At 42.9% G+C, this 27,188-nt stretch overlaps 2 protein-coding genes across 7 annotated transcripts in view; both read right to left on the minus strand.

Moving 5' to 3' along the window:
- The window catches only part of FAM114A1 (family with sequence similarity 114 member A1), a 66,696-nt gene extending 39,514 nt beyond the window's left edge, over positions 1-27,182 (minus strand). For 4 of the 6 annotated variants that reach the window (XR_003911776.1, XR_003911773.1, XM_029947391.1 and 1 more), the window contains exons 1-5: positions 27,143-27,182; positions 26,410-26,546; positions 26,012-26,128; positions 18,970-19,325; positions 7,624-7,711 (exon numbers count right to left, since the gene is read on the minus strand). Coding sequence is in view for 2 of the 6 variants with exons in the window: in XM_029947391.1 (XP_029803251.1) it covers positions 7,624-7,711; positions 18,970-19,317 (436 nt within the window). In the remaining 4 variants the exon portion in view is untranslated. The remainder of the gene's footprint in view (positions 1-7,623; positions 7,712-18,969; positions 19,326-26,011; positions 26,129-26,409; positions 26,547-27,142) is intronic. The other 2 variants (XR_003911774.1, XR_003911775.1) reach the window with 2 other exon arrangements.
- LOC115298512 (40S ribosomal protein SA-like) lies at positions 335-1,378 on the minus strand. The gene has a single exon (XM_029947404.1). The coding sequence runs from the start codon at positions 1,285-1,287 to the stop codon at positions 400-402; it is 888 nt and encodes a 295-aa protein (XP_029803264.1). The 5' UTR covers positions 1,288-1,378; the 3' UTR covers positions 335-399.
- Positions 27,183-27,188: the final 6 nt, after the last annotated feature.

A 27,188-nucleotide genomic window follows, 5' to 3' on the forward strand; every position in this document is an offset into this window, starting at 1 on the left:
GAGGGTGTCATGCTAAGCGAAATAAGTCAGGCAGAGAAGGACAGATACCATATGTTTGCACTCATAGGTCTAACAGGAGAGACCTGGCAGGGGACCATGGGGAGAGGAAGGGGGAAAGAGAGCGGGGAAGAGTGAGGGACACAGATCAAGGGAGACTACTGAATACTGAAAACGAACCATGGACTGAAGGGGGAGGGGGAGGGAGGGAGGGGGTGATGGTCATGGAGGGGGGCACTTGTGCGGAGAAGCACTGGGTGTTATATGGAAACCAATTAGACAATAAACTATTATAAAAAAATAAAATAAAAATATTGGCTGCATCTCTTTTTTTTTTCAACTTGTAGAAACTTTATTTTCCGTCAACCTTGTTTCCGTTTCATCTCTCTGAAGAAGAGCAGCTCAGGACCACTTGGTGGTTGTTCCCACCCACTCAGTGGCCTGAGCCGTGGGCACTGCAGACCAGTCCTCCGTGGCGGTCTGGGTGCTCCAGTCCTCGGTGGGGAACTGCAGGATGGGCACGGAGGGCACCTGCACGCCTTCAGACCAGTCAGTGACTTCGGGCTGAGTAGCTGTGAACTCAGGCGCTGGGGCCGTCCATTCACCCTGAAATTCCTCCTTGGTCACAGCCTTTTCGGCAGCAGCCTGCTCCTCCTTTGCAATCTCTTCGGGTTCCCTGTAGAAGTAGAGGTCTGGCATGACCTCCCACGGGTGCTCCCGGGAGATGGTGCCGCGCATGCGCAAGACTTCCCAGGCCAGCATCCACCACATCAGACCCACCGAGTGAGCACCCTTGTTGTTGCAAGGGATGGCGATGTCCACGTAGCGCAGGGGAGAGTCTGTGTTGCACAGAGCGATCGTGGGCAGGTTAACGTAAGACGCCTCCGTGAGCGGCTGGTGGTCAGCCCTGGGATCAGTGACCACGAGAAGCCTCAGCTCCCGGAAGGCCGCCTGGATCTGGTTGGTGAAGGTCCCGGGAGTGAAGCGGCCAGCGATCGGAGTGGCCCCGGTGGCGGCAGCGAACTTCAGCACAGCTTGCTGGCCCGTATTCCGGGACGATATGACGCTGACATCGGCCGGGTTTTCAATGGCAACAATGGCACGCGCCGCCAGCAGCAGCTTCTCCCAGGTCCTCTGCATATTTATGATGTAGATGCCATCGCTTTTCCTTTTGTAGATGTACTGTTCCATTTGGAAGTCAAGGTTGGTGCCACCTAAGTGGGTTCCTGCTGCAAGGAATTTGAGGAAATCCTCCTCCTTCATTTGCAGGACATCAAGGGCTCCGGACATTGTTGAAAGTTTCCCTTTAAGTTACGACGGGAACACAAAACAACGCCGTATGGATCCCTCTCCGGGCAGCGCAGAAAAGTGCATCTCTGACTTCTATCAAAGAATTCAAGGTACTATAAACAGCTGTGAGGAGCAGTTGTTGAGAAAAACACAGAAGATGCTGCTGCACTCAACTAAAGCAAACATCAGAGCGGCAAAAAGAAGAGCCATTCAACCTTCCTTCTGTAAAACTCTTCTCTCTCCATAATGAGGCTGGTGTCCACTCCAAGTTTAGATACTTCTTTTCAGGTTCAAGATTGACAAGAAGTCTCTCTGAACTGATAGCAAGTGCCTGGCAGTCAAACAGAGATTCATGAACCCCTCGGTCTTATTCGTAGATTGGGAACAAACTCTGTGCGCTGACCTGTCATCCTCTCACTGTTTGTATTGATGATCCTGGAGAATTTTCCCATCATCAACGATGTCACCTTCCAAAATGAATCCATGCGATAGCGATAGTGATTTACCCAGCTAAGGATTCTCATTGTAGTATAATTTGACAATGACAAGTTTGCCATTCTCTGGATTAAACGCTGTCAGTATTTCTGACAGTGCTGGTAGAAGGGTTTCATTAAAATGTGCCAAAGTGGGAAACTGTATGACTTGGAAGAGAATGGGAGAGGTGAGCAATGGTGATTTTGAAAAGGTAAAAATATACACATCAGATACACCTCTCACTCCTCAGGTATCCTGTAAAGGGTGTTTAGACTTATAACACTGTCAAAACTAGAATTAAAAAAACATTTAGGACTTTTGTAATATCTGGAATTAAGTTGCTGTCCAATTTTCACCTTGCTATCTCTGTATACGTCTCAGCATTGTTGACCTTCGTTTTGATTATCAGTCTATCTATCGTGCAGGAAAAAGTCAGGCCTCTAGATGCTGGTGGGAAATCATATCTGGTTCTCACAGCATCGCTTTGAAATGATCATCCAAACCATTATTTTTTGTATTTTCCTTTTTCATTCTGGCTTCTGCCTGGACCTCAAATAATAATCATTTTAATTTCATTTTATGAACTTGGCCACAGACACGAGTGGCGGTGATCAAGTCTTCTTAGAACATGATGACAGTGTAGTTGTGGACGGAGCTAATGTCAGAGTTACAGTCTCTCCAAAAATAGTTATTGGCTGAGAACTGTTTGATTTCATACCATGTGTTGGGAGGCCATTTTTTCCCATTTTCCCTTAACCTTGGGGTCAAAGTAGTGAAAATACAGAGTAGTAAAAACTCAACCCTTTTTTTGTATTTTCCCATTAGCATAGGGAATATAAATCTCCTTCTATATATAGCCACAGACTATGGCATCATCATATTCTGGAAGTGGGAAGGAATCTTAGAATTTCTTAAGTTCCCCCACCCACACTTTTCCGAATAAGGAATCTAATCCTAATAAGCTACATGGTATTGCTAGTTAGTGACTGTCCTCTGTGGTCACAAGTTAGTAGCCGTCAGGACCAGGTCTCAGATCTTTATGATTCCCGATCCTTTCTAAGAGAGAACCGCTTTCCAAATGTTTCAGTTCTTCAGGTACCTTCTTCAAGCTCCCAACAGTTCTAACTACTGTGGCTGCAGTTTTTCAACAACTGTAGGAAGTACTGGTTTCTATTTCTAGTGCTCAATTGACAGCTCTGTGTTTTGTTACCAACTACGTGTTTTGCACTTCTGTCTGCAACCGGAATTACCCTGGGGGTAACATGAGCTTTCTGAGTGGGAATCAATTGCAACGGAATATGTGGTTGTTTTCTTTCTTTCCTTTCCACAGGCAATTTATAAACCTTTAAGAGCTCATCTACTGCTGGGAGTGCTCTGTTTTCCAAGTCTTTTTGCCCTGTGGTAATAAACTATTAGTGCTGCAAAGTCTTGGGTGGATATTATGCTTGTACATAACAGAAGGTGTGCCCGACTTGCTTCTCTCATTCTCTAGGTGGCCGCTTAATATAGATGACGATCCAGGATGGCACCCAGGACTTTACAACCCTACTCCAACCCTCTGTTTCAGGCTGTGAGCCTGGCTGTGGCACTTCTCCATTTGTGGGATGCTTGTGGTTTCTATGACCTTTTAGGAGTCAAACTCTCGGCTACCACCATTGCCTGTTTCCAGCCTTGGAACCCATAACTTCGGTCTCCACCCCCACCCCATTATGCTACAAGTTTTAGTTCTCTATCACGTCCACAGAGATGCTTACTTTTTTAAAGTATGTATTGTTATTATTTTAAGTCCTTTTACTACAGAGAGTCACAGCATGTCTTGGCCAGAAACCTCCAAAATATGCCTTGGGAGTAACTTAGGGATGGTATTCAGTGTTATTGCTATTGCATTTATTGGGGTTGCAATGATCAGTGGTGATGGACAGGTTTAGGCCCTGCTATTCTAAAAATAGTTCCAATTTGTCTAATAGGATTCTTAGAAGAAGCACCACCATTTCAAACTTTGTTTGAGCTCCCTCCTGTGCCTTTTGGCCATTGCTGGCTCCAAACGAGAAAAGTGCTAAGATTTACATGCTTCTAAAAACTCCAGCATGTAGCTAGAGGCACACAAAATACCAAGTTTCTGGACTTAGTGGTGTAAATGATGAGGATTTCAAACCGAAGGGGAAGTCTGGTAGGGGTAGGGTGGGGAGGGCGAGATTCTCATCTCCCTGGTGTACACACCCTGGATAATGCCCTCCCCTCGGAGCAGGCAGGGGCTGAAAATGTTGGGCTTTCACTCCCAGGATTAGGTGACGGTTGTATGGCAAAGGTGAAGGGATTTTTCAGTTATGGTTAAGGTCCTTAATCAGCTGAATTTGACTTTATCAAAGGAGATCGTGCCGGGTGGGCCTGAATTTATCAGGTGAACCTTTAAAAGGAGTAGGCCCTTCCTAAAGGGAGAGATTTGAAGTGTGAGCGAGATTACCCTGTTGGCTTTGAAGAAGACCTTGAAGGCAGCTTGTAGGAGCTGAGAGTCGTGACCCTAGCCAATCACCAGCAAGAAAATGGGGGTGTCAGCCTTTCAACCTCAAGGAATTGAATTTTGTCCACCACTTAAACAATGTTGAAAGAGGACCTTGAATATCAAATGAGAATGTAGCTAGCCGACACAGCTGATTTCAGCCTGGTAAGTCACTCGGCAGAGAACCCAGGGGTCCCCGGCCTGAGCTCCTGACCCACAGAAACTGAGATAATTAAGATATATTGTTTTAAGCTTCCTAATTTATGGTAGTTTGCTAAACAGCAATAGAAATGAATACAAGAGGTTATAGTGAACTTCATTCTGCTATCTTATGGGGCAATGCACAAATGCCATACAATTTCAGAAGAACCGTATCTCCCCCAATCATAAGAGGGAAACTGGCCAGAGTGACGGGCAAAATGATCCTGCTGGTCCCCCGCAGTTATCTCTCTAGGCTTTGTATTTTTTATTATTTTTTTATTTTTTAATGCTTATTTATTTCTGAGAGAGACAGAGACAGAGCAAGCGCAGGGGAGGGGCAGAGAGAGAGGAGACAAAGAATCTGAAGCAGGCTCCAGGCTCTGTGCTGTCAGCACAGAGCCCAACGCGGGGCGCTAACTCACAAATGGCGAGATCATGACGTGAGCTGAAGTTGGACACTTAAACTGAGCCACCTAGGTGCCCCTGGGCTTTTCTAAATCAATTACTGCACAGAACCAAGTGAGAACCACCAGAAATGTAAAGTGGTTGCAAAATTAACAAGATTCAACATTATCATCTTCATGGTCCTTTAGACACAGGGAAACTTCAACAGGTAACCCAAACACAAGCACAGGCTATAGATGAACACACTTGACTTCAGATCAAATTCAGAGATGAGTGCCTACCCGTATGGGGTGGGACCTGCCACAGGAATCACATCCTGCTTCTTAAGCAGTAAAGCCAGCATCATCTATTGGTTACATGTGAACTGGGTAATGAAACCCAGAGGCCTTGGCGCATAGTCTGCTGGGCCACAGCTGCACTAGGCTGTATTTGTGCAAAGGTCAGATTACAACAGGACACCTGAGAAGATAACGGAAGAACAAGTCTAACAGGTAAGCTGGCAGTCGGTGGATGGAAAACTTTGTAAGGATCCAGTGAGGCTCAAAGTCAAATGATTAGGGGTGGCCACTGACTGATGAGAAACAATAACAGACCGAAAGGGAGGTGCAGAGCAGGTGCAGGTAGGCACACTTGTAAGTGTACAAAAAAACACCTGAACTGCTACCCACAGGGCAGCTGATTTCAGTGTTCACTGTGGAAGGAACTTACATTTAAATTTTTAATGAGGAAGTAAATCCTTGGTCTATAATAGAACCTTCTGGAGCCCCAAATTCATGATAAGCCAGGGTAGTTATGGACACCATTATTATAGGACATTTTATTTTATTTGTTGTTGTTTTTTATTTATTTTTGAGAGACAGAGAGAGACGGCATGAGCAGGGAGGGTCAGAGAGAGAGGGAGATACAGAATCTGAAGCAGGTTCCAGGCTCTGAGCTAGCTGTCAGCACAGAGCCCGACACGGGGCTTGAACCCACGAACCGCGAGATCATGACCTGAGCCGAAGCTGGACGCTTAACCGACTGAGCCACCCAGGCACCCTTATTACAGGATATTTTAATGTTTTATGACATAAACCATGAGGAGAGCTATGTGATTTGGTAACCATATTATTTACGGCCCCATGATGTAACAAATGTCAGAAGTTTCTGGACTCCACATTTTTAGTTTTGGGGTCAGAAGGCATGTCATTGCACTGACAGTGGCAAGATCCATCTGAGAGCCACTAAAAGCTCAGATGTTCTCCCTGGGAAGAAAGGTGGCTGCAGGTATGCGTCTTCACCCTCTTGAAGAGACTCTGTCCCATTAGGAAACCCAAACAGGCTCCCCTACTTTAACGTGGTTGATTTGTCCATTTGCATAATTAGAACCCACAGCATACCTGGCCCCTTTAACTAGCAACAGAAAAAAATCTGCTCTCCGCGCCCTTCCCAAAGGCCAACACTTATTTGACCACCATCTCCTCCTTGCCAGAGCTCTCTGATATTCCAGACACGAAAAGAGAGGAATTCAGTCTATCGAATTTTTCCAGACAGTCTAAATTCTATCAAATTAGACAGCTGGCCCTTAAACTGTGACCACGGTCCATCGGAGTGGGGCAAAAGACCTTCGACCCTCCCCTCCCTCCTATCCAGTGAATTGGACCAACTTACGGCCCATTACGAGATCCTCACAGCCATGGACTATACATTGAGAACACTTGACTTTGAGGATCTGAAAGCCATGTTACCTGTGGCTTCCTCTGTCCTGCTCCTCACTCTCCACCTTCAAGATGAAATGCCTTTGCTAACTTATCTTAGACATGTTGATGTTACACCTTCAGTTTTCATGAAGGATGCATGTAGGAACTGGTCACATGATGAACATTTGCCAAACCTGTATGATGAAGGCACTGCCCGTCATATTTTCTCCTTGTATATACAGAGCCGATATAAGAAATGTCCCCAAAAACTTAACACCAGGAAAATACATTTATCTAGATAAACTAAATTTTGGTTTATCATTCAATGAAAACCTGATACTCTACTGGCAGCCAAAAAGCTCAGAGGCAAGGTCAATGCTCAATAACAGTTAACTCTATCAGCCTTGGGATATATACTATATCCTTTGTAACTGCATATTTTATTCAAGTACCTCAAATCTTTTCACAGAGTAAGGTAGTTGTACATTTTAAAACATTCATATGGAATGATAAGTACAAAACTTTAAGAATACATTATAAGAGCCCAAATCTTATATTTTGAGGGGCAATATAATATAGTGGTTAAATCCATACTACTAGGTTCAAATCTCAACCCAGCTACTGCTGACTTTGTTTTTTCTTAAGGATTTTATTTAATTTTTTTAAATGGTTATTTTTGAGAGAGACAGAGTGCAAGTGGGAAAGGGGCAGAGAGAGAGACACACACACACACACACACAGAATCCGAAGCAGGCTCCAGGCTCTTTGCTGTCAGCAGAGAGCCCAATGCAGGGGTCGAACTCATGAACTGCGAGATCATGACCTGAGCCGAAGTCAGACATATAACTGACTGAGCCACTCAGGCGCCCACCAAAATACCTCTTTTATAGGGTTATTCTGAGGGAAAAAATGTATCAATATACACCAAGTACTTAAAAGTACAAGCACTAAAAATGATTTGCTGTTATTATCTCATGGGCTAATGTTAAACTCTGTCAGTATATGGTATGATCAAAATGTCAAATGCTATTATTAGGCTTCTGAACTTTATCCATTAATGCAACATATAATTCTTACCTACAGTGGCAGATGCTGACGAGAGCAGAGATTTGCCCCAGGAGCCCCAGCCTGCCCATCCCCCTCCACGTGAAGGGGAATCCACAGCCTGTAGAAAAACAGATTAGCCCTAAGGTTAGCAATTCAGTATATGAATGAAAAACAACACCCAGTGGTTTGAAACAAAAAGAAAGTTTAAAAAAATAACCATATCTCCCTGGCTTAGATTTACAAGGGCCGTAACAATACACCGACCCACATTTCAATGTGTATGTTGGAAAAAAAAATTGATTAGTAGTGGTGTTGGCTTTTGAGGGCTCTGCCTGAAGTGAGTTTGATGTTAACAAAGATCCAAATATCTCACTCTCTGGGAGATAGAGAAAAGGCTGTGAGGGGGAAAACATTTAATATATTAGGGTGCAAAGTGATTTGGAAAAGTTTAAAACTCGAGCAACTTTGACATAGTTAAGCAAATGTCCTCTTCCAGGTTAGAGTTAACTAACCTCTGGGGTGACAGGAGGGCGTTCTAATGAATGGCAGGCAAAGTGTCTACAAGAGCACCAATAAGTGGGGGGGATGGGCAGCCTTCTAAGGTAGACGCTGTTCAAGGTGTCCGCTCCACTCACAATGACCTCTGTAACTTTCTCTCTCACTGTCCCTGGGCTCCGCAGATGCAACTTCTTCTGCGTAAGTATTTGGATTGAGATTGAGAGACTCTGGTTCAGCCTGAGCTGTCTGCTTGGATAGAAGATGAAAAGCCAGGCAGTGTAGGGGGCCATATGCTATCCAGCATGGTGACTATGGATTACGAGAAATCAGAGTGAGCAGAATGAAGGAGATAGCCGAGAGAAGCTGTTGATTCCTGACAGCTTCTCAGCCCCCGGCTCCTGACCCTCTTCAAGGCCCTACTGCATGGTTGTTTTTGGGTTCCATGAGATTCCTGCCTCATCAGTAAGTCTGTCCATCTGTTTCTTTTTTGTTTTTTTTAATGCTTTTTACTCATTTTTGAGAGACAGAGAGAGACAGTGCGAGCAGGGGAGGGTCAGAGAGAGAGGGAGACACAGAATCCGAAGCAGTCTCCAGGCTCTGAGCTGTCAGCACAGAGCACGACACGGGGGCTCGAACCCACAAACCGTGAGATCATGATCTGAGCTGAAGCCGGTGCTTAACCAACTGAGCCACTCAGGCGCCTGCATCTGTTTCTTTTTTAAATGTTTTGTTCACTGGTTTATCCCCAGAGTCTGGAAGATACATGGCATATAATGAGTACTTAATACATTTATTTGTTGAATACATGACTGAAATTCATCCATTTTCTTAAGTGTGTAATAGTTTTTGTGGCTTGCAACCAATGAGCTCTGACTCAGTTAGTGGAACTGAGTGAAGCTTTCCCTTATTATTTCTAGAATTCATTCTAGAAAATGAGGCAAGAATACATTAGGAGTAATACATTAGGTGATAGAGAATCACACCTCTTTACTCAAAAAGAAAAGAGAGAGAGAGGGGGGGGGGGAAGTTCAGTGAAATATTCCTACAGAAATTGTGGAGTCTATAACTTTTGACCCGAGGCTGGTCCATCAGTCACCCCCCTCCCTTCTCCCTACTGCTTGTATCTTTGCAGATGAGGGTGGTCATGTCAAACAGTTTTGACCAGCGAGATATAAATGGGAAAGCTTTTGCTTTCATAACAAACTACACAGTTATGGCTGGCGCCAACTTTTTTTTTTCTGCCCTGCATGTAAACATGATACTTGAAACTGAAGCAGTCATTTTTGCTGCCATGAGGGAAAGTTCAGGAATCATGAAGTCACTGGTCCTGGCACTGCTGAGCTACTAAACCAACGTGAGTAGCTGCTCATCTTCATTCTTTTTCTAAAGCCAGAAAAAATAAGTTGCTCTTTGGTAAGCCACTATATGTTGGATTTTAGTTATTTGTACCCAAATGGATTTTTTTAAACAATTTTTTTGTTTATTATTGAGACAGAGTGAAACAGAGCATGAATGGGGGAGGGTCAGAGAGAGGGAGACACAGTATCCAAAGCAGGCTCCAGGCTCTGAGCTGTCAGCACCGAGCCCTATGTGGGGCTTGAACCCACAAACTGTGAGATCATGACCTGAGATGAAGTCGGGCGCTTAACCGACTGAGCCACCCAGGCGCCCCCCAAATGGATTCTTAACTGATTCACCTAGTAAATATCAAACACCACCCATCACTGTAGAATACTGGTCAAGAGAAAAGGTTATGGAATTAAATTACTTGGGTTTGAGTCCAGGCTCTGCCATTTTGGAAAAGTTATTCAAGTCTTTCAGGCTATCGTTTACTAGTTACAAAATGTAAGGTATGGGAGTATAAGAACCATAAATATAAGAGTCAATAACCTCACAGGATTATTGTGAATGTTAAAAGAAATAATTCATATAAAGCTTTGAACATAATGCCTAGCACATAATATAAACTCTATCAATGTTAATCAGTGATCACCATCATCATCATCATTATCATCATCTACATTTTTAACATTAAGAAGCAAAAAAAACCTTTGAAAGTTGGCTGATGCTTATTTCTGTCTGAAAACAATGAGGAGCTTGTTAACGTGAATGGAAAGACTCATGATTCATGACTGTCTGCTTTCACTTTTGGTGTCTACATTGATTTACTTCACTTTTGCAATGGAAGCCAGTGGTAATTTTATACCATCATGAAGACAGATGTAAGTTGGTGATTAATATCATTCTTTTACAGGACAAATCACTACCTATGTGATTAGGGAGAGTTAATACACTTAGGGGTGACAGCTTCTGACTCAAATTTATAATACTTAATATGCTCTGACAGCTGGTAATTGACTAGCAAATGAAAATAAATGTTAAATGAGCCTAGAATTTTTTGCAGTATAAATGACTGCTTCAATTGCTTTATTAATAAAGCTCCTTTGACATTGAGCTGTGACCTCGTGATCAGCTGCAAAGAATATTTGTTATCAATGGCAAATACTCAAATGACTAAATGTGCACACTTGATATAAAAACCACACAAACTAAATGTCCAACATGAATTCTCATCTTGAGTATTGTCCCTGCTTTAAACAACTTATGAGTCTATAAAGTAGAGGGCACTGTTCTACTCAGATCTTTCATTAAACAAATATGGTTATTTTAAAACTTTTTTCTCACCTTTACCCTATGTGAAACCCACCTCCTTTAATCGACAGCTTTGGGGTGCCTGCATGCTCAGTTGGTTAAGTCTGACTCTTGGTTTCAGCTCAAGTTATGATCTCATGGTTCATGGGCTCAAGCTCTGGATCAGGCTCCATGCTGACTGTTTGGAGGCTGGTTAGGATTCTCTCTCTCTCTCTCTCTCTCTCTCTCTCTGTCTCTCTAAGATAAATAAATAAACTTAAAACAAACAGCTTCACATACTAATTTGCACAGAACACAGAGGCCACCAGATGGGAATTCTCTTAACTTCCCACCCCTCCTCATACACTCTCAGAAGAATGACTTCATTTTGAGAGCAAAATCAGACTTGGCTTGATCAAGAGGGATACCCAAAATGCAACTGGAGATCATTTAAACATCCACAGCTGTTGTGTGGTCCTAAGAATATAAAGAATGCAGGATTCCATTATGTTCAAAGTTCTTTAAATAGAAAAGGTATTTACATAGCTTGTGTTCCATTTAAAGGTCTTTATCACTAAATAGAAAATACATTTTTTAGGCTATCAAATTTACATGTATCATTAGAAAAAATGTACAAATATTAGAAATCCATTGAATTCAAAGGTCTTTAACATTTAGATGGAAATAGAGGTGCCTGGCTGTCATACGTCTTGAGTAGATCAAGAATTAGGTATTACACACAGCTTGCATCTGTGGGACCAAACCCTTCTTAAGTTTTGTTACTGTTGACATAGTGGCTCTAAAAAGGGGCTCAGTGTGACATTCGGGGAAGGTGTAAATTGCTCTGGATGCCTGCTGTTCGGTCAAAATATTTGCATAAAAGTGGCCTCGGTTATTTCCAGGTAATTTTCTTCCTCGATGAGAATACATCATTCAACTCTGGGAATATTCAAAATTAAATATAGAAAGGTTTAAAGCATCAAAGTCATGCTATTAATATTTTTCTGCATATTTGGTCTTTTCTGCACAATTACTTAAGACATTAGAATGAAACTTTGAAAAGTCAATTTAAAATGAATTAAGGCTTCTGGTTTTAAGTTGAAATCTTCCTACGTTGATGCATAGAATTATGACATCTAACAGGTCTTTAGGTCCACTCCACTATTTAATAGGTTTATAGCACTTCCTGTGCACTCAGCAAGTTTTGTTTGAGGAGATTAATGGAGTAGTTAAAAGAGAGAACATTAAATTCATACAGACACAATATAAACATATTTGAACAATATGGAAACCAACTTGACAATAAACTATAAAAAAAAGAAACATAACCAGAAAATTTATCTGAATTTTGAAGACAAAAAAAAAAATTGAACATACTTAAGTTCGTAAAAAGGACCAACCATTCATCAAAAGCCCCTTGAAAGTGTTCAGTTTTGCTAGGCTTCCAAATAGAATAAGATTTGTGAGATGAACACAAAGCCTAGGAAACATGGTATTTTTGAATTTATAACCTTAATTCATTGAATATTAATTGTTTAAAGTGAAATTAAAAGTCTGAGTAGTCTTTTTTATGCACAAAATACACACCTGCCTACACGAAATACTCATCTAAACATGAATCTGACCTAACTGCACCCCGACACAAAACTGCCTTCTGCCCTTCTAGCATTATGGAAGCGATGTCTTCCTCTCAGTTAAAATTATCACCTCCATGTGAACTCCGCTAGGCCTGGGTAGGTTGGTCTTCCCTTCTCTCCTGGCTTTTCAACCTGGCTACTTCCCATATTGCACCATGTACATGATCCCTCCATCTTCAAACCTACAAATGAAAATCACGAGGACAGAAATTTTTCTCTCACACTTATCTGGTTTCTGTCCCACACCTTGCTTCTCCACCTCTTACAAAAAGTGCTTACCTGCTGTACCTACCCCCCTCCATTCCTCCACCTGCCACAGCACTCTCCCACGGCCACTACTACATTCTCGCAATGCCACCTCGGCTTTCTTGTGGCCAAAGTCATGGACTCATTGTAGTCATTTGGTTTTTTGACCTTTCACTAGCATCTGAAGTTTAATTACTTCTACCTTCTTAAAATACTCTATACTTGTAGATATGCCCTATCTTCTGATTCTTACTTTTTTGGTCCATCTTTAAGTTTTATGATTTCAGTTTACAATAGAAAGTTGCCAAATGCATACTGTGATATGAGGCGATGCCTTAATTAAGTTACAACCCAAGTGCTTCCAGCGTCCTAATACAATATGCATAGTTGGCGTCCTAATCATGAAGGCCTTACTCCAGAGACATATATAATGAGCATTTCCATTATCTGTGTCTTTATTAACACCTGATGCTTTGCCAATTAGCATACCGAATTGCAGAAGTGGTTTTTAACTGACAAACTATTTGTTAAATAGCATTCTGAATATCTGAAAGGGGTTCTACATGGTGATATTAAAGGTATTCAAGGTTTACAGATGGTTACATTCATTTTAGGACCTCTATCTTTTTATTAATAAGGCATAAGAAGGGTTTTTGCCCTGTGCTAAATGGTGTTTTATCCAGCTCTGAACTTCAGGGAATTTTAGTTTTTTGATGCCAGCACTAAGGGAAGAAAACCCTGCCTCCAGAATTTTCGGCATTAGTCTTACGTGAAACTCATTCAGGGTGGGGGTCAAAGCACCTGAAAGGACAGAACAATGGGACATTCTCAAGTCTAAGTGAAAATAGTTCTCACGATCTGTTTTTAATTTTCTTCTTAATTAATGTTCAATTTTAAAATGCCAGGGTGGTACCATGAGATCTGTGATTATTTCCCTTACGGAATGTGGCGGTAAGATCATGAAGAGAAGAGGGAACTCTCGCCATCTCAACTGCTTTGCTGGCTACTATGACCTATTAAAAAGAATCTAAGAACCAAATTGACTTAGAAACAGGAGCCTTCCAGGGCCAAGTCCTTGCCCACTGTGCTTCTTTATTTACATATACCACTTAGGCAATCTCACCCACTCCCATTTCTTAAATAATATCCAAGTATTAATGGCCTCCAAATCTCTCTCCTGGGCTTCAGGCTGTTATGACCAACTGCCCACACAATACCTTCCCTTGGATGTCCCGTGGCACGTTCACTGCTGAACATGCCATCTTCTCAATCTCACCCGATTCTGCAATTTGCTGTTTCCGTGTCCTAGTATTAGTGGTTCCCAAACACTGGTCCACAGGCTGACTGCAAGAGTATCATTTGGGAGGGCTTACAAAAAATACAAAGTCTTGGGGAGGCTAGGTGGCTCAACCAGTTAAGCATCTGATTCTTGGGGCCTGGGTGGTTCAGTCGGTTAAGCACTTGACTTTGGCTCAGGTCATGATCTCATGGTTTGTGAGTTTGAGCTCCACATCGGGCTCTGGGCTGACAGCTCAGAGCCTAGACCCTGCTTCAGATTCTTTGTCTCCCTCTCTCTGCCCCTCCACTCACTGGCACTCTGTCTCTCAGAAATGGATAAAACATTTAAAAAATTATTTTTAAAGCATCTGATTCTTTGTTTCAGCTCAGGTCGTAATCCCAGGGTCATGGGGATTGGGCCCCATGTGGGGCTCTCCGTTGACTGTGCAGAGCCTGCTTGGGATTCTCTCTGCCCCTCCCCTTCTCTCTCTCTCAAATTAAAAGAAAAAACATTTATAAAATACAGTCTTAGCTTCTGCTGTGATCGTTTGAATAAGAATCTCAGTGTAGAGCCAGGGAATCTGAATTTTTAACAAGCTCCCCATGTTATTCCAATATACTACCAGATTTAGGAAGCACTGCCCTATATGGCCAAATAGCACTAGCATCCACCAAAGCCAAAAACTGAGTGCGTCATGTAGAGTAGCCTTAAAAGAGGAAATACTCAAGAACAAAAATACAAAACAAAACAACAACAACAAAAAAAAAAATGGAAGCAAACTCTACTTATTCATTTAAGAGGCAGCCTGCCATCTATGAGTCTTGGTCTATGTTCTTTCTTTGTTTCCGTTGACAGCAATTTTATGGCTCTTAATATATTCTCTTTTTCCTTTTCTAGGAAGAAAACTATCCGGGTGGTAGTCTTGTATTTTCCTTTGCGAGTCCCTTTAGTGGTAACATTAGAATTCTTTACTTTCATAATTGGGCTTATATATTGGTGTTGAACAACAGAGATGACTTTTGTCCCATTCTGGGTCATTTCTTGGGGTTAAGAACTTAGGGATATTTGATCTAGATTGGATCTTATAGGAGCTGATAGGCCAGGATCTAATAAGTTCCCAGAAAATCTCTGGAAATAAATGTCACTCCTGACTAGCACTTAAGACAAACATCTCTAGATTGAGGCTGAAGACTTCCTCACTTCCTGAAGATTGATTTAAGTGCCCCATCTAAGGCTTCTCTTGTGTCTGTCCTATCTAATTCTATAGGACAGGCTATAATTACTTTTATTCAACACTCCCTTCTCCTGGACTATAGGCCTCCTGAAGATAGTTGCACCACTCAGACTCCTAGGCACAACACGTGGTGTCACGTGGCTGGTAGAGGCCTTAGAGAGTCTAGACTAGCCCCCAATGTTCAAGTAAGTTTGGGGGCCATCTCTCACAGATGTTGTAGAGTAGAGCGGATCCTGCAGGAAGTCTCAACTCAGTGACTTCTAGTCTGTCCATTGGAATGGACGAGAAAAAGAACAAGCATCAAAGACAGAGATGGCTTCTCTGAGCACGTAAGCTGTCAGTGGTGTGGTCCCTCAAAGCAGAGGTGTCAGTTGAGACGCTGGCAGAACCCCTGGCCTCTTCCTCTTCTCTTGGCCCCTCCAGGTCACACCACCCCACCTGCCAGGTTACAGCCATCGGACTGACTCAGGCAAAGGTGAAGCTAATAATGTGGATTTTAAGGGGACTCAGACACAAAATAACTATGCAGAAACAAGTCACTTAAAGAAAAAATATTTACACATCTAAGTGAATTAACGCAAAATCCAGTGAGTCCTAGAAGATAATGATTTATACCTTCTCAAAGGCTATTCTGCCAGGTTTTTTTCCCCTTTAAAGGTGTTATTTTCCCATAGAAGCTTGTTTAAAGGGATAATGAGATTCTTTTAGGTTCAGATATACCTGGGATCAAGTCAGCTTTTGCACTGGGTGTTTTCCTACCGGACCTGCCATTTCTCAAGGGACCTGTGTTCAAGATCCAAACAGTCCTTTTTTAAATGAACTTTTGATTCAAGATTTTCTGTAAAATTAGTTCCCTTCTGGATCAACAGAAAAATAGTTGTTTTCATCATTGCTAATGATTTTTTTTTAAAATAAGTATCCAACAAGGGCAATAAAATAGCAAATGAACAATGCTTGAAGACAAGACACAAAAGTGACTTCCAATATTAATTTAAAAGGATAGGTTGTTTTGATTTTTTACTTTGCTTTTCTGTTTGGAGTGTAATTGTAACTACTGTATTGTAAATGATGGAAAATAATTGCATATGTTAAAAAAATAAATTGTATTATATTAAAAATAAATAAATAAATAAATAAAAATAAAAGGATAGGTTGCCAAGAGAGATACTTGAACCCCCACCCCTTCCCTGGGTAATCCTAAAAACAGACTAAATTTGCACCTACTTAGGTTTACATATAATCTGGGTAGAAGAGATATCCTCCTCCCTCAAGGCCCTTCCACCGGCCATATCAGCTTTCTACCTTCTTAGAACAAACGTACTAATGGGCATTCCTCCCACATCTTGGTTTTGCTGAGCTCCTGGTGCAATATGCCAAACACATAGACCCAGAGCCATGGTCCCAACCCCCGGGCCAGTAATTATACTTCCATCCGAATACCTTTGTGATGCTTCATGATGAAGAAATCCTCTCCTTTCCAAGTCCTTGAAAACTATCAGTGTCATTCAAGAAAAGGAGGGCAACATCTGTCTACTAATTGGCTCTAACTAACCCTATAGCATTAAGAAGGTTTATAAAGTGCTTTCAAAAGTAGGATTCATTCAGCTGGCTCAAAAAATTAAGAAGGGGAATAGGTAGGAGCATCCTGACGTTTTTTGGGCTAGCTTTCTTAGCAATCTTGTTATCATTACTAGAATTCTGAAATAGAAGGGGCACCTGGGTGGCTCAGTTGGTTAAATGTTGGACTTCAGCTCAGGTCATGATTTTGCAGTTGGTGAGTTTGAATCCCACATCAGGGTCTGTGCTGACAGCTCAGAGCCTGGGGCCTCTTCAGATTCTGTATGTGTGTGTGTGTGTGTGTGTGTGTGTGTGTGTGTGTCTGCCTCTTCCCTACTGGCACTCTGTCTCTCTCAAAAATGAACATTAAAAAAAGAAGTCTGAAATGGGAATGTATAATCTATCCATTAGGAACACATATATCCTGAATTAGTGGAGCTAGTATAGTTTCTTTAGGTCATCTCAGGTCACAATGGTGCAGAAAACATGGTTTTCTTAAAAGATATTTATTAACAGCATTTATAATAAAAACTGAGAACCAATGCTTCTCATAATAGAAAGCAGGCAGGGAAAACAGTTTCCAGGGTCAGGTGTACGGGTATATATAGGTATAGGATTTTTAAATATATATCCAGTTGACTCTATATCTCTGGAGAACCCAGACTAATACAGACCCTGGTATTAGCAGATTTTTTAAATGTTTATTTTTGGGAAGGAGGCAGAGTGCGAATGGGGTAAGGGCAGAGAGAGAGGGAGACACAGAATTTGAAGCAGGATTCACACTCTGATCTGTCAGCACAGAGCCCGACACGGGGCTCAAACTCAGGAACTGTGAGATCATGACCTGAGCTGAAGTTGGATGCTTAACCTTCTGAGCCAGCCAGTGCCCCGAACATTCTTTACACCTTTCCCAGTAGTTGAAATGTTCAGCTAGAATTGAGAACCTCTGGTCTAGGAGTGTTTAATCCCTTAGGAGGTCCATGGGTGGCTCTGAAGTCTGTGAACTCTTGGAACTCACAATCATAATTTTCCATGTACGTTTCCCATACGCCATTCAAACTCTCAGTGGGTCTTCAGAGCTCCTCCATGACATCCCTACAAAACCACTCTTTGCTTCTGTTTAAACATCTCCAGTCATGGGAAACCCCCTCTTCCCTCAGGAAGTCCATCTCATCTTAGAACATGAGTCAAACCCCTTGAGGAAATCAAGCACAAGAAGCCTGATTTTGAATAAAAGAATCACAAAACATCAGCCAGAAGTATACCCAGTGTTCTTCACGTGTAACTTCTTCATCGTATAGAGAGAAAAACTGAGACAGAGAAATAATGTTAATAGTGTTAATGACAGGTTCAAAAGGGAACGCCCGCGCTGGTTCCCTGTTTAGTTTCCTCCCTTCATTGCATGCGGTAATGTCCCTCCAAGGAGGTGACCTGTGGTGGCATACCTCAGAGGAGCAGGGCTGAGGCCTGGCTGGGGAAAACCGCCATTCCCCCATCCTGTCACCACTGTAGATGGCGCAGGACTGGAGGGGAGTGGCCCGCCTCCTTCCTTCATGCTGAGATGAAGGTGAAGATGCCAAAAAAAATCCAGCTCACCAGTCAGACTGATATTGTACAAGGTGCCCTTCTGGAGACACTGGTCTATCCTACCCTCCAAAAGACAGGTGCAGACACTGAAGAGAAAGGCAATGAACATGCTCTGGTCCTTTGGAAGGTGGTCTAGCTAATGATCAAACAGTGATCCGAACGTTTAAGATCCCCACAGTGGATTTGTAAATATGCGTTAAAATTTCAGTGGTATTAAAGGAACACTGACTTGTTTAGGGTGGAATCAGGCTCATTAATATCTTGGACTCATTATGTTCAATATTTCAATATCCTCCATTTATTACCAAATAGCTTAACATCTTACTAAGCTGCTTACTGTCTCTGAGCCTGATTGGCTCATCTATAAATTAAGGTTAATAATATCTATCTCAGAACCTCAAAGAACTGTTGTATTGAGTGAATCACAAGACATGAAAGTGGCTGGTGGGGTGCCTGGCATTATGATATGTCTAGTCATTGGTGGCTGTTAATAGTATTAGTATAATAATCATAATGCAAATATCATAATGACCAATGATTCTCATATATGCCTTTTCTCACCACCCAACACCCTTTTGCTGACAGAGGTGATGTCACAGGATATTTTGAATCCCCAATCCCCACCTACAGAGCTTGACACAAATCGGTGCCCATGGTAGGTGTTAATAAGAAGTCAGGTTTAAATGAATCGAATGAACCACTCCTACCGGATTATTCTGCTCTTTCAGGGGTATTTCAGACGCAGGTTCTGCTTCGAGGCTGATGGAGTCAATGCATTCAGCAAGTGCATCCTCAGTTACTTCTCCGTGGGGAGGATGCTGCACGGCACCGCTGCACTGGGGCTGCTCAGGGGGGCCAGGGTCCGCAGTCTCTGCACACTGAATGGTTGCATTTTCGTGCCCATCTCCTCTGGCATCAGCTGGTGTCGGCTCATCTGAAATCGTAGCTGAATCACAGTGAACTTCTGTCTCTTTGAGTAACAACTTGCTATTGGGCATCTTGGGAATTTCTGCTTTGTCTCCAGGGGCTGAGGTGTCACCGGCATCGTCAGACATTTTAATATCTGTCAATATGATTACAAACAAATACTTTCTGCTTTAATCAGAATTGTTAAACTTGAATTAAAAGCCCCAAATAATTAAATCTGGGAGGGATAAACTTTCTTCTACCAATAAGAAACTTTATGTAACCTTAGGGTAGGCTCAATAATATCCATGTCCTTTATCCATGCTTGGGCATCCATGTCCTATTGCCTGGACCCTGTGATTGTTTCCTTACACAGCAAAAGGGATTCCACATACATGGTTAAATTAAGGATCTTGGGATGGAGAGATTATCCTGGGTTATTTGGATGGGTCCTAAATGAAACCATAAGTGTCCTTAGAGAGAGGCTGCAAGAGAGATGATTACAGAGAGGAAAAGATAAGGAGAGTGCAGGAGCAGAATTAGGGTGAGCATGACGAAGGAGGGACCATGAACAGGGACTATCAGCGGCCACCAGAAGCTGCAAAAGTCAAGGACACCTTTCTCCCGTCAGGGATGCTAAAAGGAACCATGCCTACTAACACCTTAACATTAGCCCAGTGAAAACCGGTTTTGGACTTCTGACCTCCAGAACTGTAAGAGAATAAGTTTGTTTTGTTATAAGCCACTAAGTTTGTTGTAATCTGTTACAGCAGCAGTAGGAAACTAATACAACCGTACAGTGCTATCTCCAAACTTTCATCGATCTCGTACTTGGTATGCAGGGATTTGTATATAGGAACTATGAGTAATATCTATGTGTGTGAAATTATTTAATACCACTTTATTAATTACAATTATAGCAATAAAGAGAATAAGCACAGAAAATACATGAGAGCTTATTAAAAACTACTTGAGATTTAGCTTTGTGACATCATCAGAGGTTCACATTGAGAAAGCAACAATACAGACACTTAAGCGTGTTTTGTCAGACCCCAGATGGTGAGGGCCTGGGCTCCGTTGGACAATAGTTTACACAGAGAAACACAGGATGAATTGGAAGGGAAAGAAGTGAGGTATTAAATCAAATGAGGAATGTCACTATTATGAAATTACCTACAAAGCAGAAAACTTTTTACCAGGCTTACAAGCTATTATATCATGTAGAACAGCAGCATTCAAAAGAACTTTTAAATAATTGAATTTTACATTTTACATACGCATGGATGGCACCTCTGTACTCTGTTCCCACTATGTTTATCTCCCACTATTCCCTTCCAAAACCCGGAGCAAGACAGTGTAAGTATCTGTGCAATGCCTGACATTCACAAAAGACCCTCCTGTGGCTGTTGGTTCAATACGCTGTTTTAACACATTTAAGACCCAGTTAAAACAAGTATTGCCTCCATTATTCGTTCTTCCCAACTGGATATCATTTTTCTTCCTCTGAACTGTTGAGTGCTTTGCATCCATCTCACCTTGGCCAGTTATACTTGCCTTTGGTTGAGTCACTTGAGTGTTTTCCTATTACAGTATATTGTAAGTCCTATGTAGACAAGGGTCTTCCTTGTTTTGTTTTCATATTTTATATAGCACTTAGCATGGCTTCTTGAACATCGTGGGAAGCTCAACAATATGTGCAATGTTTTATGAATATTTTTGGAGACTTAAATTAAAATGTAACTGGAATTAGTGTTTTTGTATTTTAGGGGCAAATGCCCAGCAGTACAATAGCTAGATTGAAGGTGTACCCCTATGTTTATAGCATTATTTATAATAGCTAAACCAAGGAAGCAGCCCAAGAGTCCGTAAGTAGATACATGGACAAAGAAGATGGGGCATATATGTATGCATATAATTCAACCAGAAAAAAAGAATGAAATCTTGTCATTTGCAACAACTATCTGGAGAGAGCTACATAGTATGATTCTAAGTGAAATAAGTCTGTCAGATAAAGACAAATACTGTATGACTTCACTCACATGTGGAATTTAAGGAATAAAACAAATAAGCAAGGAAAAAGAGAGATAGACAAACCAAGAAACAGACTCTGAACTATAGAGAACTGAGGATACCAGAAGGGAGGTGGGTTGGGGATGGTTAAAAAGGTGATAGGGATTAAGGAGTACACTTGTCATGATGAGCACCAGGTGCTGTACGGAATTGTTGAATCACTATATTGTATACCTGAAACACTGGATGTTAACAATATTGGAATTAAAATTTTTTTAAATGTAATTTGAAGGGCACCGGGTGGCTCAGTTGGTTAAGAGTCCGACTTCGGCTCAGGTCATGATCTCACAGTTCATGGGTACGAGCCCCGCATCGGGCTCTGTGCTGACACCTCGCTCAGAGCCTGGAGCCTGTCTTCAGATTCTGTGTCTCCCTCTCTCTCTGACCCTCCCCTGTTCATGCTGTCTCTCTCTCTCTCTCAAAGATAAATAAAAACATTTAAAAATTTTTTTAAATGTGATTTAAAATGTAAGCAAACAGAAAATGCCTTTACCCTGTTTACTACTCAAGAGCGATCTTACAGCAAATGGTTCCAAATGATCCAAATGGTCTTTCTTTGGTTCCTTTACCTCCCAGTTAACTAAATTAGAATGTTTTCTTTTATTTTTTTTAAAGTTTATTTATTTTTACAAAGAGAGAGTGCAGGCAGGTGAGGGACAGAGAGAGCGAGAAAGAGAGAGTGAGAGCAAGAGCGAGAGCGAGAGCGAGAGAGAGAGAGAGAGAGAGAATTCCAAGCAGGCTCCACACCATCAACCACCGGGCTCGAACCCACAAAGCAAGAGATTATGACCTGAGCTAAAATCAAGAATCAGACACTTAACCAGCTGAGCCACCCAGGTGCCCCTAGAAGGTCTCCTTTTAAATACAAATCCTTGGATTCAGTAATAACACTTCTATAAACAAGACTATGGGTGGGAAAGGCAAAAACTGCATACTTCCCTTTAGCTGGAATATAAAGTTTAGGATATTCAAGGTTGGAGGTGGGTGTCAATAAATATGGTCAATGCCTAGTTGAAATAGTGAAAAATGAAACAAGGCCAATGCCCAGAAAAGGCAGTTGCTGTGGTTTGTGGGAGGAAGGAAGAATTGAGTGAGAGTTCTTGAAAAGCTTCTGTCCTTTTGTAAATGAATAAAATCATGAAAATCTCGAGGTCAGGACTGGGTTAGGACTGGGGGTTGGCAAACTACAGCCTGCTGGCCAGATCGTGCCCTCTGGCTGCTCTGGTGAATCAAATTGTACTGGATCACAGACATGCACTTTGTTTACATGCTGTCTATGACTTCTCTAGCATGACAACAGCTCAGTTGAGTAGTTAAGAAGACCATATGGTCCATAAAGTAGCAAAGCCTAAAATATTTACTCTCTGGCCCTTTACAAAAATGTTTGCTGACCCATGGTCTAGAACATTGCTTGGTTGCCATGATCTAAAATTGTTAATTTATCCCATCCTTGCCTGGGTCCTAGGAGAATGGCCCTGTGAATAAATAAGGCTTCAACATAACTTTTGTTCCCATTTTTTTATTCATCAATAGCTGGTCATAGGCACTGTCTGATGTTTTCATTTCTTTGTAAGGTAATTTGAAAATCGTATTATTAGTCTGGATTATTAAGGTACTCCAAACGATTTCACTTTTCTATACATAGGGACCTGAGAATAAACCTGGCTATAATAAACATTCATGGGCAAATAAAAAGCATTCTTTTGTCGATGATGTTTTGTCCCAGATGTGTCGCCGTGCTGTTCATAACGTACTCTAAAATACTTCACATATATGTCTCCATTTTTCATGTGATACGCATGCAGATTCACTGCGATTTGCAGCCGAGGGGCGCTTGGCTCACATCTGAAGTGCCCTACTCAGGAATATGCTCTCCTGAGGACTTTAGTCAGCAATCAAAATCTGTAATTGGGCGTTCACTTCTAGAGCGGGTTTTTCTGTCACCTCCTTTAGTCAGAACCCCAGGATGCACTAATTAGCACAAGGGATATTAGAAACCATTTTTCACCGGTGAAATAGAAGCCGCCTCAGATATGTGGACTGGCAAACAATAAGGTTCAGATGCAATCTGCCCTTTATTGCCAGGGCCTAAGATTCTAGTGGGTTCAGCAGTTTAGTGCTCTTTGAGATAGAGATTCTAGTTATTCTATGATTGCGGGAGAACCCCAAAACCAGATTGGGTTAGCTGAGTCCTGCCTGTAGAGCAGACGGGGCCGGAGGCCTTGAAGGACAGAGAGCTAGGACTTCATCAAGCTTCTAAGGCCAAGTTGCCTTAGGTCAGTTCTTCTCAACTGTAGAAAAACTGTAGAGACGAAAACATCTCTTACCTGGATCTGCTCTGCATTCCACTAGCAACAGGAAGCCATTCCATCAGAAATGCCCCAAATTCACTATAAGGTATTGAACCCATACGGTCTAAAATATTTATGGACAGCTTACACATTTAAAAAAGACTGTATTTTTACATCAGTTTAGAGAATAAAAATGGTCACCATAATATTTAGCCCTACTTTAAGTTCCTTTTTAAAAAATACTTATTTTGGGAGAGAGACAGAGAGGGAGCACGTGTAAGCGGGGAAGGGGCAGAGAAGGAGAAAGAGAATCTCAAGCAGGCTCTATGCTGTCAGCGCAGAGCCCGCCGTGGTGCTCATTCCCATAAACCGAGAGATCACGACCCGAGCTGAAATCAAGAGTCAAACGCTTACCTGACTGAGTCACCCAGGCGCCCTTTAACTTCTAATGTGCGTATCTTTAACCTGTATTTACTTCTACCTGTTACAGGTCTACATCTTCTCTAAACCAAAACCAAAACCAAAAATCATTTTCATTTGTTTGTTCTGATAGACCTTTGTCTATGCTGGGTGTTATAATAGGAGAGGTGAAATCAGTTTTAAGACTGTGCCCTCTTATCTGAGGCCGGTCGAAACTGTTGTGTTGTAAATACAGAGCTGTTCCTGCACAGTGACTGTCGGGGTGCACCAGGACCACAGCTGTGACACACGCTGTGTTCCCTAGGACAGTCCCCATGTCAGCCTGGGTGCCCCAGAAGCAGTCAGACTTATAAATCTCTCCTGATTTATTTTGGAACATTGGTCACTGCAGCCACGTCCTGTGGCCTTGATGCGAGCGAAACTCAACCCACAGGAACAAGGAGGCTTCTTTAGAGCACTTCAAGGAGAGGAAGAGTGGCATATAAAGGAGACTTTGTGGGCTGGGAATAAATCAGTTTTTCATGAGTAAATTCATTCATCACCTAAAATGCTCCCAGAACTATGCTAGGTATCGGAGCAGCAACATCATAGGTTCCAAAAATAAGTTTAAAGTGGAAGACTTGGCTACTATCCTTCAGAAAATAAATAATCTGTTTTCATTTAATTTTCGATCAATGGAGGTCCAGGAAACAACTTCAGCTACCATGAAATGGGCAAATGATGACATAAAACAGCACAACAAATAAGGGAAAGATGTGCCTGAATTAGACTGACCTTGTCGGAGGGAGAACCTTGAAAATGGCTTTGATACGGTTACTCAGGCATGATAGGATCAGATAATGTGCAAATGCCCAGTATCAGGAATGAATTCTAGATAATCAGGAGGCAGGTGTGGCTGGGCCAGGAGGCGGCATAGAGGAATAGTGGGGGGAGAGAGAGAGTATTCTGAGGTGGAAAGAGCATGCCCTGCCCCCACCCTCTCTTTGTGGACACAACACACTCTTGGTGGGCTGCCTCACTTCCTCCTCCGTAGAAAAACTGGACAAAACGACCTGGAGGTTTGGTTTCCAAACACCAAAAACTGCAGGACTGGGACAGGTCCATGATGACAGAGAACAATGAGGACAAGATAGCAAGTTTTTTGTCAATCTAAATTTATTAAATTAAAGGACTGCCTTCATCTTGCAGGTTTAGCCTGCATGCTTTCCTTGGTATTAAAATGTCTTTCATTTTATGAAATAGTAGTGCAGTGGAAAGATTTTTTCAATGGTCTCATTTGGCAAAATATGAGTTTGGTAACATGATACCCTGTGAAAAATCACTGCCCCCAATTTTAAAAAGGGGCTGGTCAGTGAAGGACCAGGAATGAAAACTGAATCAGAAGTTAATCAGCTTAGAAGAGTCCCCCCTTCCTCCCTCTGGTCTAGCCTCCACCTGTCTCCTATGTATTTTTCTGAAACACAGACGGGACCTATTTGCTCCCGTTTCAAAACCATTAAGTTTAAACACCTTTGCATGACATCTGTGACCCCTCATAATTCAGCTCCCATCTCTCTATCCGCCTCTCGTAATCCTTAACACACCCTGCACTCTTGCCTCACCAGACCTTCCATTATTGCCTGTAAACATTCCCACATCCTTGCCTTTGCCTATGTGGTTCCTTTGCCTGGGCTGCCCTGCCTTCCACTGCTTTGCAAACTCCTATTTGTCTGTCCGTGTCCAGTGTATATTTTACTTTGAAATTTTCCTTAATTTGCCCGACTCTTTCCAAAGAATTAATTGCTCCCTCTTCCGTGTTGTATGTGTGTATGTGTGATAGAGTGATACTTTGCACTAACTTCTTTGGCAGTTATACGGAGTATTTGTTTCTGTGTCATTTCCTCCTCCAGGACTGTGACCAGCAAGCACTTAGCATGGTTTCTGACCCTCAGATATTTACAGAATGAAAATATATTGTTTGATATTGATTAAAGAGAAAGAATATTTGATACACACCGGACTTATGAATACACGGTTACTTATATGGGCTGAATATCTGATTTTCTAGAAGGCTCCCACTCACCCTCAAATTCCTTCTGTACTGGCTCTCTTGTGCTTCAAATGCCACCTTGGAAGTTTCATTCCTTTGCTTAAAGCTTACAGTGTAGGCAGTTAGCAGATTCTTTCCTGAGCTCAGGTTCTGAAGGAGGAAAGCACGGAGAGAACTGGGAATGAACATGGGTGAGGTTGGGAAGGGGCAGGAAAGAGGACAGAAGGAGGCCTCTGAGGAGAGAGGCTGTGTCCTCAGTTATCTCACGCTGGAGTTCAAGGGAGACTGCTTTTAGAAGCCACCTGCTAGTATCCCTAATGCTCAGGGTGAGAAGTGATGGGATGAACAGGGCACAGAAAGAAATGCCTTCCTACTCTAGGAAAGGACGGTGAAGTTCAGGCGCCAGATCTGAGATGGCTGGAAATACTCACCAGATTCCAGGGCAGAAGATCGGTGAGTGAGCTCAGTGGGGGGCTGGGGACCTGGGGGCGGGAGGCAGGCTCCGCCTGGGATGTGTGAATCCAGGTACTAGCTTAAGGTATTGGCTGCGGTGGAAGAGCATGTGAAGCTGAAGGAGAAGATGATGAGGTTGGCTGGGTGGTCAAGGCCGGAGCTCGGTTTTCCGAGGCCCAGGGACAGGCGAACCCTGGGACAGAGGACTTTGCCTTATGGGGACCTGCTCCCTCTGTGCCCCTGGCCGCAGGGATCCTGCAGCCTGCCTCTGACTCGGACCCGGGGCACTGGAGAAACTTTCAGTCTTGCTGGGTGCCGCGACCGGATACTTTGAGAACACAAGGCAGCCTCCGCGGAGGTTCAGGCCGGCCGAGGGGGCAGACCCCGAGCGCGGGCGTGTGGGTGTGTGCATGAGCGTGGACCCGGAGCGACACACACTCACACACACACACTCACACGCCCGCACCCACGCAGGGCCCTCGGCTGTGCCTCCCGCGCCTCCCCAGACCTTCACCCCCGAGTCCGGTCCTCCCCGGTCCCGCGCGCGGTGCCAAGTCCCTGTCGATGGCTTCCCACTAAGGCGGTGGGCAGGTGTTGGGGACCAGGACAAGGAGAGACGGCAGGGTCTCCCCACCACCCAGCTGCGGCTGCCCTCGCAATCCCCCACCCGCCCGGGGAAGGGGATGGGGAGAGGGTGCCCGGGGCTCTTACCGCTCCGGCGGCCGAGTGCGCGCGGGAGCGCCGGGCGGGGGCGGGG

Source organism: Suricata suricatta, chromosome 1, assembly GCF_006229205.1.
Source record: "Suricata suricatta isolate VVHF042 chromosome 1, meerkat_22Aug2017_6uvM2_HiC, whole genome shotgun sequence".
NCBI lineage: Eukaryota > Metazoa > Chordata > Mammalia > Carnivora > Herpestidae > Suricata > Suricata suricatta.